This window comes from Notechis scutatus, chromosome 3 (assembly GCF_049901735.1).
Source record: "Notechis scutatus isolate UNSWTSFEM ecotype Mainland chromosome 3, rNotScu1.2, whole genome shotgun sequence".
NCBI classification, from domain to species: domain Eukaryota; kingdom Metazoa; phylum Chordata; class Lepidosauria; order Squamata; family Elapidae; genus Notechis; species Notechis scutatus.
Window position 1 is genome coordinate 111,991,671 of NC_142011.1, and position 19,634 is coordinate 112,011,304.

General features: G+C 39.2%; 1 protein-coding gene across 1 annotated transcript; it reads right to left on the bottom strand.

The window, feature by feature from the left end:
- Positions 1-4,039: 4,039 nt before the first annotated feature.
- PIGC (phosphatidylinositol glycan anchor biosynthesis class C) lies at positions 4,040-6,271 on the bottom strand. The gene is made up of 2 exons (XM_026681835.2): positions 6,233-6,271; positions 4,040-5,166 (listed from the first exon to the last, which is right to left on the bottom strand). Exon 2 carries the CDS (start codon positions 5,116-5,118, stop codon positions 4,213-4,215), a length of 906 nt encoding a protein of 301 aa, XP_026537620.2. The 5' UTR covers positions 5,119-5,166; positions 6,233-6,271; the 3' UTR covers positions 4,040-4,212.
- Positions 6,272-19,634: the final 13,363 nt, after the last annotated feature.

Sequence of the window (19,634 nt, forward strand, 5' to 3'; positions counted from 1 at the left end):
ACTGATTTCCGTACCATTTTGAGGCCGTTTCTGCAGCCTTTGGAGGCCAAAAAATGGGCCTGTTTTCTCTCAAGTCCCCAGATGGCGAAAACAGCCTCCCCTGGGCTCCAGAGGCCCTCCGGAAGCCGAAAACCGGCATTTCCAGTATTTCCAGAAGGCCCATTTTTTGGCCTCCCAAGGCTGCAGAGGCTTTCCTCAAGCCTCCGGGAGGGCAAAAACGGCCGCAAATGAGCCAAAAATCAGCTGGGAGGTGCATGCATGTGCAGTGCAGGTAAGGGGGTGGGGGGGTGTTGCATGTGCATGCACTGGGTGCATTGCATTGTGGGTGCCAGCATGCATGCGCACTATTGGTACACAACAACAAAAAGGTTCGCCATCACTGAACTAGAGGCTTTAAAGACCCCTCCGAAAATTATCACCCAAGCAAATTCGTTGGGTGCAACATTTTAATCATTTTAATATCTTGTTGCGATTCCTTCCTGGGGGAAAGAACTTTATGGCAAACGCTTTATCTAGATTAGCCCAGTATAATAATGCTCAGCCAGAAGTGATCCACCCTGTTGTCCCCTCCAAGCAACTGGCTGCTCCAGTTGTCACCAAAGCCGAGGAGAAGGGACTTTATTGCATCTCAGACAAATGGCTGCCCAATCTTTTCTTGAAGACCTCCAGTGAAGGAAACCCACAATTTTGGGAAGCAACTGTTTCAGTGATTAATTGTTCTTACTATCAGGAAATTTCTTCTTCCTTCTAGGTTGGATCTCTCTTTAACGAGCTTCCACCTACTGCTATTTGTCCTGCCTCAGGTGCTTTGGTGTGACAACCCCTCAAATAGTGGAAGAGAGCTATCATTTCACCTCTAATCAAGCCCTTCAGGAACTAGTATGTCTAGTCTAACAAAGAAAAGTACTAGGGGTGGCATGACAGCAATCTTCCAATACTTGAAGGCAGGGGTGGGATTCAAATTTTTTAACAACTGGTTCTGTGGGGGTGGCTTGGTTGGTGGTCATGGCTTAATTGGCTAGGTGGTCATGGCTAGGTGGCCATGTGACTGGTGTGGGTGTAGCTGGGTGGCCATGTGACTGGGTGGGCATGGCCAGATGGTCATGTGACTGGCAAACCAAATACTAGTGGTCCTTGCTTAATGGCCGGTTGCTTAACAAGTGTTCTGATTTATGATTGACCTCCCCAGAGTTACTTGATCTGTTTTTGGAGTTTTGACAGCCATGCACACACACACACACACACACACAAACACTCCCTTCTAACCCTGCTATTCTATGGTTTTGTAAGGATCTCCTGCTGGAGGAGGGGGTTGGACTAGAAGATGACCTCCAAGATCCCTGCCAGCCCTAGATTGCTATGCTGTTTCAAAGAGTGTTCTGAAGCCAGGGTTTGTGTCCCTCTCCTTTTTCTCTCTCTCTCCCTTCTTCCTCCCTGTATCCATCCATCATATATCTCATTCACTTTCTCCTCCCTCCCTCTTTTTTTCTTTCTTTCTGTCCCTTCTTTCCTTCCATCCCTCCCTTTGTCTATCCCTTTTCTTCCTTTCTCTTCATCTCTCCCTTTTTCTTTACCTTTTCTTTCTTTCTCTCCCTTCTTTCTCTCTTACTCTCTCATTCTCTTTCTCTCCCTTCCCTTCCTCCTTCCCTCTCTCCTTCTAAAGTTAGGAGACCCACCTAAAACAAAAACTCCTTTGGATGAAACCGGCTATTACACACACACACACACACACACACACACACATATACACAGAGCTTCCAAACAGCTCTTGTGCCTCACCTCGTTGTTTGCTTTTAGCAACGGGCCAGTCACCGAAGTACTTTCCAAGTGTCCGGCAGCGTCCCTCGCCTCTTAGGAAAACCCGGGTGATTGGCATGTTGGAATTCCCTGCAGCACAGAGAAAAGTGATGAGGGTTCTTCCTGGCCAGTCTCTCAGGGACTGGCCACAAACAGACAATCATGCCCAGTTCTGCATTGCCCGGAAAGGCCAGCAGGCAAGCCTTCCAGGTCCAAAAAAGGGACCGTGAGTGGGACTTCCTCCCTTCCATCTTTTGAGATTTTCAAATAAAGAGCTATGAATTTCAAGCAAGGCGTGTGCTGCAGCCTCACCTATCCAGCCGGCAGCTCTGGGCTAGGCAGCAGTTCGGCTTTCCTGACTGCCTGCAACCTTACCTTCCTCCCGCAGCTGGTGGCAGAGGGAAAGGCGAGCCAGCCAGGGCAGAGTCATTGCCACTCGGCTCCCCGCCAGTCCGCATCTTGTCCCCTGCCTGGATTCTCTGCAGCTGCTGGGGCTTGCCTGCTGGGGGGTGGGGGCGACCAGGGAGCATGAGGCTATGCCACCTGCAATGCCCCTCTGCCAGCCACTCTTCTCTCACTGGGCCAAGTGCAGGCTGCCGCTGTGAGAACAGTGCAAGCACCATGGGCTGGAAGGTAAGGCTGACAGGGAAGGAAGATCCACTCTGGCGAGGCTTGACTGCCTTTTGGGCCCTGCTCTGGGCTGCCACCTGCTTGATCTCCACTCCGCCTCAGATCCTGCATCAGCCTGCGACAGGGGGACATGCCGCTTCCAGGCCAGCCTGGCTGGCAGATGGGTGAGCGGTCAACCCTCAGGGGAGGCATTTTCTCTCAGGCCTCCCACATGGAGGGCCCTGTGGAAGCTGAAGCTCTGCTCGAAAGGTAGCCTCACCTTGCCATGTACCCCACCTCATTGAGGCAGCCCTTTGGCTGAACGCAGCAAACCCGGTGTAGATCTTCCTTCCCCGCTGTCAGCATTAGGGCTTGTACTATTCTCACAGCAGCAGTCTGCACTTGGCCAAAGCACGCAGGCTGGTGGGAGGGAGAGGGAAGGGGGCGATGCGGGCGGCATAGCGGCCTGCTCCCACCCCTGGCAGGCAAGGCCCAGAAGCTGTGGAGAATCCAGGCGGGGTGGGGGGGTGAGATGCAGGCTGATGGGGACCCAAGCAGTGATGGGTCAGCCCTGGCTTGCCTTCCTCTCTGCCACCAGCAAGCCAGGCAAGCTGAGGGCCGGGGATAGTGGGGGAGCTGCTAGCTAGGCCGCAAGCATCATGTGGGATGGAGCTGTGGCGCCGGTGGCAAAACAAGCCAGGGAGGGACATTGTGGAGGTAGATAGCTAGGCCGTGAGTGCCATGGGTGGTGGCAGCGCAGCGGTGGCGGCCTAGGCCAGCCCGGAAGTTGGGATTCAACCAGGGCTGGTGGCGGTGGCAGGTAGGCGACTGGAGCTTGCAGAGCCTCACTCACCCAGGAAGATCAAATCAGGCATGGCCGCAGTGGAAGGCAGGCAGCGATGGCTGGCTGGCTGGCAGGAGTGCAGGCGAAGGCAGACTGCAGGCAGCAATGGTGGGAGGGAGAATGTAGGCAGCGATGGCACGCATGTGCAATAAGTAGTGACTGGGCAGGGTAGGGTGGGGCCAGTCAGTGGCGCAATTTGCCAGTTCTCCGAACTGCGCAGAATCGTAACAACCAGTTCTCCCGAACCAGTCCAAACCAATAGAATCCCACCACTGCTTAAGGGGCTGTTACAGAGAGGAGGGGATCAATCTATTCTCCAAAGCATCTGAGGGCAACGCAAGAAGTTACAGGTTGAAATTTCTGACTCTCAATCCTTATCTCATTTCTTTAAATGCATGAATAAATACAATCAGTTTAAACAATAGGTAAATGGCTTTATAGTATTGAGGCCTTAATTATTATGGGAAATCTCATCATTATCATTTTAGCCATAGAAATTTGATAAATAAATTACTAAGAGTTTCACTTCACAGGAAGTCCTTGTTAGTAACAATTGGGTCCTGCAACTTGGTCAATAAGCGAAGCAGCCATTAAGTGAAACCACAACTGTGCTTATGCTCTTCACTTGTTTTTTGCTTTATACATCAGCAAACACTGCATATGTAAACATTGGTTGCAAATTTAGTTTGCCATCATCATAATTGTGAATAGTTACTAAATGAGGCAGTCACTAAATAAGGACTGCCTGTATTACTTTTACATCTATTAGCTGAACTTAAATACACGTGGTCCTTGACAAAAAAAACTTTTATTGGAAAAATAGCAGGTTATAAATAAGTTGTTCTCAGGCATTTTCAGAGGTATTCCATTCCTGCTTGCCTTAATTGCTTTAGCTGATAAAGATGTATTAGCTGGGACTAGGATAATTAGAAGAATTGAACCCTAAAGTGTGGATTCCAGGTCTACATAAGAAACTTGGACAGATCTTCCTTGATTTCAGCTTCATCCCAAGGCCCATGGATATTGTCTTTGAAGAGTTGCAGTCTAATGAGGCAATAAGGGCACAGACATGAGATGGTAATCAAAAGGAGGGCAAAAAGAACAGTGCCAACGCTGGAAATGGTTAGCAGTCCCATCAAGGCAGATAAAGCAAAGAGTAAGGTAGCTGTCATATAACAATGGGGGGTTTGAGCTTTGAGCTTCTTCTGTAGCATAGGCCATAGGGCAAATATCTGGATAGCAAATGTCACCATGACAAAGGCATGTAAGGACCGTGGCAACCGTGAGGCTAAGCAGACTGAAGCAAAGATAGCCATGTTGAGGGACAATGTACTGGATACAATAGCTGCATTTGCCCCATAATCATAAAAGATCAAATGTCCTAGGAGCATAAGGGCAGACATAGCATAAATTGTATCAGTGCTGATAGACTCAGTTAAGGTCTTTAGGATAGGAGAGAAGCCATAGGTGAATGCCACAAATACCACAGAATTCTTCAGATCTCCCCATCGTGTCTGCCCACTTTGATTTCTCTCTATTCCTGAATCAGTGGCATCAAAGAGTACATAACCAATCAGGGAAGCAATCAAGCCAGCTCCAAACAGCCACTGGGGAGCCAACAGGCCCATATCCATGTACCACCAGATGACAATGAAGACACAGACGCTACATAGTTGTTGTATCACCACTCCAGATTCAAACACCACTGCCCAGTACTGATACTTGCGTGCATGGATATTCTTGCGCAACTTCTCTAAGAAACTTTGATCCACATAGTTATCAGGAAATGACTGCCTCTTGTACAACACTTTCTGCCAACGTTGCCTTATGGTATGTTCCAGTTGGACACACAATACATTTCTCGCCATTGCCTCATAGTTCTTCACAATCTCATGTTATGATGGAGTTCATATTATCTGGAAACAAAATAATTTACCAGTGGATTGGTAGATAACTGGTCACCACATATATAAAAAATTTCCAACAATTTAATCAATTAAAAAAATGTTCCCACTGAGGGTGGATGGTTTGATTGGTACTCATAAGGCAGATCAGAAAGAAAGAAAAACGCAGGGCTCTTTGGAATTAGAGAAACCAAAAGGGCTTATATCTTTCGATGAAACTGAGTATCTACTACATTGAGAAGTGTATAAAGAAGAGAGAAGAGACAAGCTTTACCGTTACACAACAATCTTATTTATAATTGTGATATTTTCTGGCTATGAAAAATTCCTTTGACAACTGCTATCAATGTTTACAACATTGGTAATCAGTGCAGAGAGACTGCACCTCTTACTTATGTGTTTCCATTTTATGAACAGTTGCTCCCAACCTATTCATTGTATCTAAGGGATTTCTGGTCTTAATTCACCTTACGAATTAAGGAAGGCTATTTTAGAAGTACCATGCCCTTTGTGCAAATAAAGGTGGGATAAAAGTAATAAATTTAGCAAGTTGTTTTTCCCGTTAAGTTTGATTCTACAGCTTCTCTGCCATCATTCTACAGCCCCCTCCCCCCACACCTATAACTGTGATAAAGAGTTCTTTCTATTTCCGAAATATTTGAACGGAGGGTTCTTACTATGCGCCATTCCGTAAACACTACAAAATTAATTTGTGCAGCAAAATTAATTTCTGTTGGTACACAATGAATACTCTAATGCCAGTGTAAGGCATAATTTGCCTTTCGAGAAAGGCAGTCCTAAGACTGCAATCAAGATAGATGGAAAACCATGGAATAAACAGGGGTCCTTTTGGTGGTAGGCTTCATTCCAGCTTCCGGGCTGGAGTCACGCGCCTGCTGCCCCCTGTACTGGTGTTACTTTCAAAACAAATACTCTTTTGTTCTCTCCATGTTGAAATAACTGTGCTGTCATTTTTCTGTAGTCAATACTAGAGATCCCAGCTATCGTGAGAAACCAGAACGGAAAAAGGAGCTTTTTAAATAAAATAATAATAATAAAAAATCCGACCCTCCCTTACCTTGCCTAGAATGTATGTCGGAAAAGGAAATTTTGCTGTGACGACACATCCGGCTGTGGGTGAATTCATGTTGCCCTCTGCTGGCCAATTTATGGTCAAAACGCTTGCAAGCCGTTTATTACAAGATTTGGGGCCTCGCAATTGCTTTTAACGATCGAATATGGAAGTTGCGTGTGCTAGAGTGGGTTGTAAATATATTTGAATATAAAAGAGATTACATGTTGTGAAGCATGATAGATTTGGATACACAGTTGCTTGGGTATGCATTTTATTGAATATTATAGCGGACTGTTCCAGATTAACAGAGACCTGAACTGTGGGCAAGATGGGCATTCAGTGATGATTCCAAATTGAAACCGACTCTCTCCTAAAACCTGGTCTTTAAAACACACTTTTGCATTAAAAAAAATCATACCTCAAAAGAAATATATTGGACAATGCATAATCTCTACAGATTACAAATTAACAGAGTTGGAAGGGACACTATAGGTCATCTAGCCCAACCCCCACCCAAGCAGGAGACCCTACACCATTTCTGACAAATGGCAGTCCAATCTCTTCTTGAAAGTCTCAAGTGATGAAGATCCCACAACTTCCAAAGGCAAGCTGTTCCATTGGTTGATTATTCTCACTGTCAGAAAAGTTCTCCTTATTTCCAGGTTAAATCTCTCCTTGTTCAGTTTCCATCCATTATTCCTTGTCTGGCCTACAGGTGCTTTAGAAAATAGCTTGACCCTTCCTCTCTGTCCCAGCCCCTCAAATATTGAAAGACTGCTATCATGTCTCTCCTGGTCCTTCTCTTCACTAGACTAGCCGTGCCCATTTCCTGTAACCATTCTTCATGCTTTAGTCTCCAGTCCCCTAATCATCCTGGTTGCTCTTCTCTGCACTTCTTCTAGTCTCAACATCTTTTTTATAGTGTGGTGACCAAAATGGGATGTAATATTCTAGGTGTTGTCTTACTAAGGCTTTATAGACTGATATTGGTACCTCACTTGATCTTGATTGTATCCCTCTGTTAATACAATTTAGGATTGTAGTGGCTTTTTTTGGCTGCCGCTGCACACTGCTGGCTCATATTTAGCTGGTTGTCCACTAAGACTCCAAGATCCCTCTCACAGTTACTGCTATTAAGCCTGATTTCACACAGTCTATATGTTTACTTTTGGTTTTTCTTGCCTAAGTGTAGGGCTTTACTTTTCTCTACATTGAATTTCATTTTGTTAAGATACAGCCCAGTGTTTGAGCCTATCTTCTTGGGTGTTAGCTATCCCTGCCGGCTTAGTATCATCTGCAAATTTGGTAAGTTCCCCTTCTATTCCCTCACTAAGTCGTTAATAAAGATATTGAAGAATACTGGGCCTAAGACGGAACCTTGTGGCACCCCACTGCTTACTTCCCTCCTTGTAGACTTAGACCCATTAAGGACTACTCGTTGAGTACGGTTTGTCAGCCAGTTGCGAATCCATCTGGCGGTGATGCTATCTATCTCACTTTTTTCTAGCTTACCAAGAAGTAGGTTGTGGTCTATTTTGTCGAATGCCTTGCTGAATACAGTATTTCACTGGTCTACTAATTTAATCACTATATTGAAGAATGAAATAAGATTGGTTTGGCATGATCTGTTTTTAACAAACCTGTGCTGACTGCTAGTTATTACTTTACTTGTTTCTAGATGTTGGCAGATCTTTTTTTAAATTAGCTTTTCCAGTATCTTCCCAGTATTGGTGTTAGACTGATTGGTCTGCAGTTTCCTGGGTCTATTTTTTCCCCATTTTTGAAGATGGGAATCATATCAGCTCTTTTCCAGTCCTCAGGTAATTCCCTGGTGCTCCAGGATTTTTGAAAGATGTGGTGCTGTGGTTCTGAGATGACCTCTACCAGCTCCTTTAGAACTCTGGGATGTAATCTGTCAGGTCCCAAATGTCCATCTGGGTTCAGTTCCAAGTGGGAAGACACTGGAAATATGGAGACTGCTTGGAAGGATGGTTTAATGGTGGACAGGACCACATGGCTTGAGGTCCTGGGCAAAATCAAGCAAATGGGTGAGAGAGGGAGATTTATACCCTCTGTTGGGCTTTGAACTTGCTTCCTGTTGCTGTGGCAAGAAATGTATCCTAATTGGTTGTTAGACTCCCATGGGGCCATGCAGGGATCACTTTGTAGGTTGTCTTGAGTCCCAGGCTTGTTTGAATCTTGCTGGGTGATGTAATGAAGGTGTCAGTGTTCCAGAAAAATCCACTCCAATTAAAACCTCTGAGACAGGCATTTTCTCAAAGTTTCCTTTTATTAGTGTAATTATACTGGCACATCTGGGAAAACCCAAAGTTCCAAGTTTTCTTCCAATAAGTAAAAATTTACAAATCCACCCCCTGCACCCATCATTCCACCACATGCCCCAATTACCATCCGTTCCAACTTGAGACATCCCCTCTGCTACTGTACCTCAGTCAGGTGCAGGAATAACATGACCTTGACTTTAAAGAAGAATGCTATTACGTCTAACCACATACGCTCCATGAAATTCCCCCTCCCAACTTCCCACGCTCAAGAATGTGGCAGCATGAGAAGGCGGAGTCTCGTCGCTGCGATACAGCTGCTATCTCGGGGCTCTGAGATAGCTGCTGATATCCCCGCTCCTGGTCGGTCCCAACGGACCTAAACCGTCCCGTAGAGACGGTGATAGTAAGGGGCGCGTTCTGTAGATCCCAGGGGACATCGCAAGTCCCTGGTTGATCCAGAAGAAGCCCTTTTACCATCGGCGGGGAGGCAGCCATTAAGCTGCTGAAGCTGGGACAGCTCCGGAAGGAAGAGATCGTAAGAGAAAGTGTATCGGCTTGGTGAGAACTTTTTTTTTTTTTTTAATATTAATATTGGGACTAAAGGACACTCTAAGAATGAGAAGAAAACTGTAAGATTATTGACAAAACTGACTTAGCGGCGATTTTCAAAGAGAAATGTCAAAGTGAGGCTTGGCTTTTTATTTTTACCTTTTTTTTTTCTTTCATTGAACTTCTATGGTGATCTAGTTAAGCAGACTGGTTTTTTCTTTTATATTTACTAGTTCTTTTTTCTCCTTTTTGACTGTTTATATTTTATAAAATAGAGGCCCCCTTTTGTTTTGTTCTTTTTTAAAATTAAATATATATATATTTGTTCTTTTTTAGGCTTTTTTAAGGGGGAAGAAGGGGGAGTGGTTTTAAGAAATTTTGCAACACTGCCAACTAGAGGCTTGAAAATATTTTATTTGAAGTTGAGAGCTGGGAAAAAACTTCTTCAAGGCTATTGAAGTGATAAGATAAAGGGAAGATAGAGGGAAGAGTACTGGAGGATGTTTATACAGGTGCTCTTCGGGACTTCTATTATTAATTGAATATCTGAAGCTTGGCTTTGAAATGTGTCGAGAAGCCAAATAAGAGCCTTGGATAAATAAAAGGCAGTGGGTGTTTTTTTTTATTCTTTATTTTTTATCAATTGTTCTATCCCTCCCCCCCAACCCCACAGCATTTTGTAATATTGGTATACTTATTTTTATTTTTTATTTTACCTCATTTTTAGTTTATTTTTAAAGGGGAAGCCTCAGAATATTTATTTTTTCCTTTTTATTTTTTTTTATTGGGATTTTTGCTTTCTTATTTCTACTTCTGACTTATTTTTATGGATATTTTTTATTTTTGAGATCTCTCAATTGGATTAAGGTGGGAAGAACCTGAAGAACTTCTTCTTTTTGTTTATTATTATTATTATTATTATTATTATTATTATTATTATTATTATTATTATTATTATTATTATTATTATTATTTTACATTGTTGGCTTTATTTTGTCTCTTTTTTCTCTTCATTTTTAATTTTTCCTTCTGAATTATAATTGAGTATTTTACAATTGGATTAAGGTCTTGAAGAACCTGAAGAATTTTTCTTTTTCTTTTTTAATTTTGGGCTTTTTACTTCTTTTTGGCTTTTTTTTTTTTTTTGGTGTTTTCCCTTTTTCTAATTGGATTATAATTGGTCACCTTATTAACTGGATTAAAAGAACCGGAAGACGCTGAATCACGGAATGAGTAAGAGAATTTTACCTCCGGGCATTTCAACTTCTGCTCCTGTTTCCCCATCAACTGGAGGACGACTTTCTATAATGGCAAAGCAAGATAAAGCACAAATGGATTTAATGACGGTTATGCAAGGAATACAAGATCTTAAAGTGAGCATGGAACAAAGAATGGAGAGTATTGATAAAAGAATTGGGAAGATTGATGAAAAATTTGAAAAATTTCAACAAATGATGGTGAATCATGATGAGAGAATCCAAAAAATAGAAGAGAAAGACAAACAAAGAGATGACATAATTGGAAATATCGATAATAGATTAACAACGGTTGAACAAGAAAAAAGTGGGATGTTGAAGTGGGAGATGGACAGGTCAGAATTCTATCTTAGATTTCAAAATATTGAGGAGGAAAAAGGACAAAATTTGGCTGCAGTAATGATTGAAATCTTGGCTGGAGCCTTGGAAATAACAGAAGAAAAGATGATGGATGGAGTAGATGAGATATATCGAGTTTTCACAAGATATGCGACGAGGAACCAACTACCAAGAGAGGTTCATGTTAGATTCACCAAAAAAACTATTAAAACCCAAATACTACAAGTGGCAAGAGAGAGGGTGTTGAAGTATAAAGACAAAGAGATTGTGGTCTTAAAACAAGTACCTAGAAAAGTGAGAGAGATTAGAAGAGAATATCGATTTTTGACTAAAAGGCTATTGGAAAAAGAGGTGAACTATAGATGGCTGATTCCAGGAGGATTAATGTTTACGTGGCAAGAACAGAGATACAGAATTGATTCAATTGAGAAAGCAGAAATATTCTACAAGGAATTCTTTGAAAGAAGAGAAATGGAGATAGAAAAAGAGAACATTTCAACTGAATCTGAAGAGGACCAGATGGAAATGAGAAAAGAGGAAGGTGCAATAGGTGGACAAGTGGAGACCAAAGAACAACGTGAAGTAAGATCCACGAGAGCTGTTAGACCTAAATATAAAGTATAACCATGGAGGGAAAAAATTTGATTTCTATTAATATAAATGGACTGAATTCAGCTACTAAAAGAAGAAAAACCTTTCACAAATTAGAGAAGCTAAAATTTGATATAATTTGCCTACAAGAAGTACACATTAAAAAACAACACGAACAACTACTGGCACGATCAAAATTAGGGAAAATATTCACTTCTCTGACTTACTGTAAGAAAAGAGGAGTGGTTTTGTATATTAAGGAAACTATTCCAGCAAAACTGACTTTTACTGATGAAGACGGAAGAGTATTAATGGTTGAAATAGTGGACAATAATACAAAAACACTTTTGGTTGCAATTTATGCCCCGAAGGATAAACAAGAAGAATTTTATAAAAAATTACACATGAAAATAATTGAACTGGACTACGCTAATATACTTATGATGGGAGATTTTAATGGAATTGTAGACAATAAATTGGATTATACAGTAAAAGCAACACGACAAAATAGGAAAACTCTCCCTAAAACTTTTTTTAAAATGATAGATGAATTAAATCTTAAAGACATATGGAGAGAAAGAAATGCTAAAACTCAACAATATACTTTTTATTCCAATAGACATTTATCATGGTCCAGAATAGATATGATTTGGACATCAACGGAATTATTATCTAATATTCAAGAAATAAATATTGAAACAAGTACATGGGCAGACCATAATCCAATGACAATTAAATGGAAAGGACAAAAAAGAAGATCTAGATGGACATTAAATAATACTATTTTAAAGGAAAAATTTTTTACACAATGGATGGAAAAAGAATTGGTCTTCTTCTGCAATGTAAATAAAAAAGAGGACACTTCAATACAGAATGTTTGGGATACAATGAAGGCATATGCAAGAGGATTAATAATAGACTATTCAAAGAAAAAGAACATTAGGAAGAGGCAAATGATTAAAGCTCTAGAAGAAGACCATAAAAAATTGGAAAAAGAATTACAAAAAGCGCCACAAAAAAAAGATATTAGACTTAAAATGGACATAATTAAACATAAAATGGATCAAGCAGAGAAAAAAGAACTGGCACAAAAAATTAGAAGTGCTAAACAGAATTATTTTGAAGATGCAAATAGGCCAGGTAGATGGTTAGCATATAAATTGAGAAAAGAGAAAGAATCAAGGAAAATATTACAATTAATAGACAATCAAGGTCAAGTATGCTATGGTAATAAAGAGAAAAAAGCAATCATTCGAGATTTTTATGGACAATTATATAAACAGGAGGATCTTGATGAGGGAAAAATTAAACAGTATTTACAAAATGCTAACCTACCTAAGATACCTGATGAAACTGGGGAAATGTTAGAAAGTGCTATAACAATGATGGAATTAACTGAAGCACTCAATAGACAGAACAATGGAAAAGCACCAGGACCAGATGGTCTCCCGGTAGAATTTTATAGAATACTACAAGAATCGTTGAGCATTCCACTATTAGAAGTCATGAATGAAATTATGGTAAATAAGAAAATACCCAAAACATGGTCAGAAGCTTATATTACACTTATCCCAAAAGAAGGGGTTGACCCATTACAAATTAAGAACTATAGACCTATTTCCTTATTGAATGCAGATTACAAAATCTTTGCCTCAATCTTGGCAGAGAGGCTTAAAAAATATTTAAATAATTTTATTCACCCTGATCAGAATGGATTTTTACCAAAGAGACAAATTAAAGACAATATGAGGATAATCCTGGATACATTGGAATATTACGAGGCGCATCCTGAAAAACAAATGGCTTTGATATTCTTAGATGCCCAAAAGGCATTTGATAACGTGAATTGGAGATTTATGCTATTATTATTGGAACAGATGGGCTTTGCTAGAAAATTTATTCAAGCAATAGAAGCCATATATTATGCGCAAACGGCACAAGTAATGATAGATGGAGAACTTACAGACTCTATTAATATTAAAAAAGGTACAAGACAAGGATGCCCATTATCTCCTTTGTTATTTGTATTGACTTTGGAAGTGTTAAATAGAAATATTAGAGAGGATACAAATATAAAAGGAATGAAAGTTAAAAAGGAGGAATTCAAATTGCAAGCCTTTGCAGATGATTTGGTCTTTATTCTGGAAGATCCTCTTGAGACAGCTTTAAAATTATTCGAAAAGATAGAGATGTATTTTGAGACGGCTGGCTTGAAAATAAATAAAGACAAAACAAAGATTTTGACAAAGAACATGTTATTAAGACAAAGAGAAGAGCTGACAGACCTATTGCAAATTCAAGTTACGAATAAAGTTAAATATTTGGGGATATATTTGACGTCAAGATGTACTACACTGAAAGAGAATAACTATATTAAACTTAAGCAGCAGATAGCATCTGATCTGAAAAAATGGGAAAACTTACAATTGTCACTGATAGGTAGAATTTCAACAATTAAGACGAATATTTTACCTAGAATGTTATATTTGTTTCAAACAATACCAATTAGGTGAGGTAAAGACTATTTTGAAGAATTAAATAAAATTGTGTTGAAGTATATATGGCAAGGTAAGAAAGCGAGAATAAAATTAAAACTTTTACAGGATGCTAGAATTAGAGGAGGATTTGGCCTTCCTAATTGGGAGTTGTATTATCAAGCTGCAAATTTAATGTGGGCTAAAGAATGGATAACGTTAAGAAAGACTAGATTGTTGGCATTAGAAGGACATGATTTACTATTGGGTTGGCATGCTTTTCTATGGTATAAGGAACTAAATCACAGGGTTATTTTAGAAGGCATTATATACGGGAATCGTTATGGTTGAATTGGGAGAAAATTAAGAAACAATGTTATTTGAAAATTCCAGTTTGGTTATCAACTATTGAAGCCTTTTCTTATCCTATAATTTATAAGAAGGAACAAACAGTTAGATATGGGGAATTACTAGATGAAAAGGGTGAACTTAAAACGATGCAAAATTTAGAAGAACAAGGTATAAAGATGAATTGGTTTTCATATGCGCAAATACATTCAAGGTATCTTAAAGATTCCAAAATGGAAGGATTTTATGACAAAATGACTGATTTAGATAGGATTTTGACAGGTACTGATGAAAAAGTGATTAAAAAATTATATAATTATTTGTTGGAAATTAAATTGGAGGATGAACAAGTTAAAGAAACGATGATTGCTTGGGGGAAGAATTTTGGATATGGGATTGACTTAGAGAAATGGCAAAAGTTGTGGTCTCAAAATTATAAAATGACAATGTCAACAGCATATAAAGAAAATTTGTATAAGATGTTTTACAGGTGGCATTTCCCCCCGACAAGAATACCAAGAATGTTCAAGAATAAATCTGAAAAGTGCTGGAAATGTCATCAGATACCTGGCTCATATTACCATATGTGGTGGACTTGTGAGGACGCTAGAAAATATTGGATTAGAATTCGCATATGGTTGGAAAAAATGACAAAGAAACATATAGATTTGAAACCAGAGATTTTTTTATTGGGAATCTTACCCGATACATATAATAAAAATTTGAAGTATTTGATTGTAAATGTATTAACAGCTGCTAGGATTGTATTTGCTAAAAATTGGAAGAGTGAGAAAATACCAGCAGAGGAAGAAATTATTAAGAAAATATTGGATTGTGCTGAAATGAGTAGATTGACATTTGAAATTAGAGAAGAAGATAAACAATTTTATGAAGTTTGGGATCTTTTTTATCAATGGTTAGATAATACAATATAATAATAGAATATTTAGAAATTTAGGAAATAATGAATATACACTTTTTCTTGGTTTTGATAATATTTTTAGAATATTTTATTAAGATAGATTTGGTATGATTTTATGAATTGTTATAAAATAAATTAACTAAATTATAGTTATCTCGCTTAAGTATGAATTAGTAAAATTATAGTCAAATGATTGTTTAATAATGATATTAGGATATATAATTGTTGATTGATAATATGAGTTATTATGTAATATAATTATTATGATGACTATGAATGGATGCACAAAAAGGAGTGGTGAACCAACCGATACACTGTCTGTAAATTTATGAAGGATGATGATGTTTTTATGTTATGTCTTATGTTATGTTTTATGTGTTTTTGTTTGTTGTTAAAATCAATAAAACTTTTACCAAAAAAAAAAAAAAAAAAAGAATGTGGCAGCATGAAAGCTTCTGGTGCTAATATGGTTTTCAAAACTGACAGAAGGGGCTTTGGGCAATTTCTATTATGGCTTAATGGCTTTGTTTGGATCTGAGTGAGGGCTAATCCTATCACACTGGAGCTGTAGATAAGATGGCCCAGTCTTTTGTTTTGTAGATAAGCTGGCACAAAAATATCTGCTGGGACTGGGTTTCTATGTCCCTTAAGATTTCTATTTCTGTTTTAGGGAAAATATTCTGCCTTTTTAATATTTCCTAGAATATTTCATTCTTCTAGAAGAGGGGTGGGTGCTAACTTTCTACATCTTACTGAGGATTGCAGATATATACAAAACATGGGCTGTAGCTGCTATTTGGGTGAGGAGAAGCAGGAGGGTAGCTGGAGGGAGGGAGATGGTGAGGATGCAGTAAATGAGATTTGAGGAAGTGGGTGTCAAAATATTTGAACCAGGTTTCAGTCTGTATCAGAGTAGTTCAAAACATTCAGCACTCTGTAGCAGTCCTCAAGAAAGAAGGCTCCAGTTGGACATTTTGGAATGGAATACACTTCTGGACAAACTGGTTGGTGTTAAATCATGTCCTGCAGCAATCAGAATATTTATTGAGTGAGCTTCTTTTGGCATAATCAAGATAATCTTTGCATAAATATGTGTGCTACAGAGGCTACAATTTTAAACATACTTTAGTTTATAGAAAGTTTACTTCTGAGATTATTTCTTACATTTACTTCTGAGATTACATTATTTACATCAGAAATTTCAACAGAGAATATATGCTATGGGAAATGTCAGATCTACTGTTATTAATGGGACTCCTTTTATTGTAGAATAGATTAGGAACTTTAAATCTAAGTATGTGAGTTGTGAAAGATCTGGGGAAAACATAAGGCTGATGTTTTTCAGTTTATTACTGAACAGAGGCAACAAGGATTCTTCCTATTCTCCCATCTCAAACAAATGGCTTATACAGGTGAAACTTGAAAAATTAGAATATTGTGCAAAAGTTCATTTATTTCAGTAATGCAACTTAAAAGGTGAAACTAATATAAGAGAGAGACTCATTACATGCAAAGCAAGATAGTTCAAGCCGTGATGTGTCATAATTGAGATGATTATGGCTTACAGCTCATGAAAACCCCAAATCCATAATCTCAGAAAATTAGAATATTGTGAAAAGGTTCAATATTCTAGGCTCAAAGTGTCCCACTCTAATCAGCTAATTAAGCCATAACACCTGCAAAGGGTTCCTGAGCCTTTAAATGGTCTCTCAGTCCGGTTCAGTAGGAATCACAATCATGGGAAAGACTGCTGAGCTGACAGTTATGCAGAAAACCATCATTGACACCCTCCATAAGGAGGGAAAGCCTCAAAAGGTAATTGCAAAAGAAGTTGGATGTTCCCAAAGTATCAAGGCACATTAACAGAAAGTTACGTGGAAGGGAAAAGTGTGGAAGAAAAAGGTGCACAAGCAGCAGGGATGACTGCAGCCTGGAGAGGAAACGGCCATTCAAAAGTGTTGGGAACTTTCACAAGGAGTGGACAGAGGCTGGAGTCAGTGCATCAAGAGCCACCACACACATGGGCTTCAAATATTGTATTCCTCTTGTCAAGCCGCTCCTCAACAACAACGTCAGAAGCGTCTTACCTGGGCTAAAGAAAAACAGAACTGGTCTGTTGCTCAGTGGTCCAAAGTCCTCTTTTCTGATGAGAGCAATTTTTGCATCTCATTTGGAAACCAAGGACCCAGAGTCTGGAGGAATGGAGAGGCACACACTGCAAGATGCTTGAAGTCCAGTGTGAAGTTTCCAGAGTCTGTGTTGATTTGGGGAGCCATGTCATCTGCTGGTGTTGGTCCACTGTGCTTCATTAAGTCCAGGGTCAATGTAGCCGTCTACCAGGAGATTTTGAAGCACTTCATGCTTCCTTCCGCAGACAAACTTTATGGGGATGCTGACTTCATTTTCCAGCAGGACTTGGCACCTGTCCACACTGCCAAAAGCACCAAAACCTGGTTCAATGACAATGGGATTACTGCGCTTGATTGGCCAGCAAACTAACCTGACCTGAACCCCATAGAGAATCTATGGGGCATTGCCAAGAGAAAGATGAGAGACATGAGACCAAACAATGCAGAAGAGCTGAAGGCCACTATTGAAGCATCCTGGTCTTCCATAACACTTCAGCAGTGCCACAGGCTGATAGCTTCCATGCCACGCCGCATTGAGGCAGTAATTGCTGCAAAAGGGGCCCAAACCAAGTACTGAGTACATATGCATGCTTATACTTTTCAGAGGTCCGATATTGTTCTATGTACAATCCTTGTTTTATTGATTGCATGTAATATTCTAATTTTCTGAGATTGTGGATTTGGGGTTTTCATGAGCTGTAAGCCATAATCATCACAATTATGACATATCACGGCTTGAACTATCTTGCTCTGCATGTAATGAGTCTATCTCATATATTAGTTTCACCTTTTAAGTTGCATTACTGAAATAAATGAACTTTTGCATGATATTCTAATTTTTTGAGTTTCACCTTTACTATCTCATTCAACAGCAACTGCTACTGAAGCTTTTTCAGTGCTCTGGAGAACTGGGGATAAAACTTGGTTTGAATTTAACTTAAACTGAAAGTATCAGCTGCCAGATGTCTTATCAGATGCTGTAATGGTAAAGTTCCAACTGTGGTACTTTTAAAGAAGAAAACTGATATGCTGGATGACAACTCATAGAGCTATAAACTGATGACAGGGATTTCAAAGTCCATTTGTTCCAGGAGATAAAATCGCAATTCATTCAAGTTACAACAACATACTAGGTATGCTATGACCCCATACAATTTTAAAATGTAGGATGAATAATAGTTTTGTGTATGTATAATTCAATGAACAGCCCTGGCAGCAGTATACATTTTGCTTTCCATGGTTATAAAGAATCCAGAATTCTAGTAGTGATGAAAGGCAAACATAGTAAATCCAAATAGCCCAAATTCTTCATCTAGCACAAGGACAGCAATCTAATGTCTATATATAATGTATGAATTATATATCTGGCTACTGGAAAACCCTTCTGACCACAATGATACCATTTCCCACTACTTTAAAGCTGAAAGACGTAAAGACTGCAGCTATATTATAAAAGATTAAAACAGTGACTTTGTTTTTTACATATCCTAATTTCACTCTTCAAAATTAAGGAAAATACAAAATACATGGCTTCACTATGATCTGACCTTCATTTACCTGTAAAGATTGGGTGACCTAGTCACTAAAAGGTTATCCATCCTTGACTCAACTGTTAAGACAGTTTTGTTTTTAAACTGTTTTACTACCCCAATTTTTAGAGATACACCGTACTAGTTTACTCATTATGATAGCAATTATTTCCAGAATTGGATAAATAGTATCTTTTTCTCTATTGATTTTTCTTTTAGTCTTAATTTATTAATTTAGTCTTAATTTTTCTTTTAGTCTTAATTTATTTTAGAGCTATGAGTGACATGATAGGTGTATTCCAGTATTTAGGACTAGGGATGACATGATAGATGTATTCAAGTATTTGAGGGGTTGCCACAAGGAAGAGGGGGTCAACTTATTTTCCAAACTTTAGACTGCCTACTTATTTTTGATCAAGATATGTGAATGTAATATGGCATGCGTGGGATTTTTAGTTATACTAACAAATGTTGGCACTGTGCAACCAGTTTCATCTTAGAACTCATCAGACATAAGCATCCAGATGTTATTTTATAGGGTTCAAGTCCCTTACTAGGAATTGAATCATAAGACTTTTGCACTGTAACAATGAAGTCTCCATATTTGCAGGATACGGATTCATTTTTTCACTTACAAAATTAATACTAGAAATCAATGCAATTGATAGTGGATAGGACACTTTGTGACCTTTGTGTGTTGTAGTATTGATAAAGTTCCATAGATATACAAGTAAACTAGAAATAGATCAGAGAGGCAATGCAAACTGGTGGATTCCTACTGCTAAATTTGTGGCTTAGATACATAATAGAGTTGCAACAAATGGAGAACGAACTGTTTATTTGTATTTAAGACCAGCACAAGGTGTACAGTGAACATTGGTAAGATTTTGCTTAAGGTGATTGTTCTTTATAACAGATTTAAGCAAAAAACATCTTGTATCAACAGCTCTGTAGAAAACACTTTCATTGCCTGCAAAGGCTGC

What these genes read in the sequence shown, in the direction of transcription:
- PIGC (XM_026681835.2), bottom strand. Translation starts at nt 5,118, where the DNA reads ATGGCGAGAAATGTATTGTGTGTCCAACTGGAACATACCATAAGGCAA.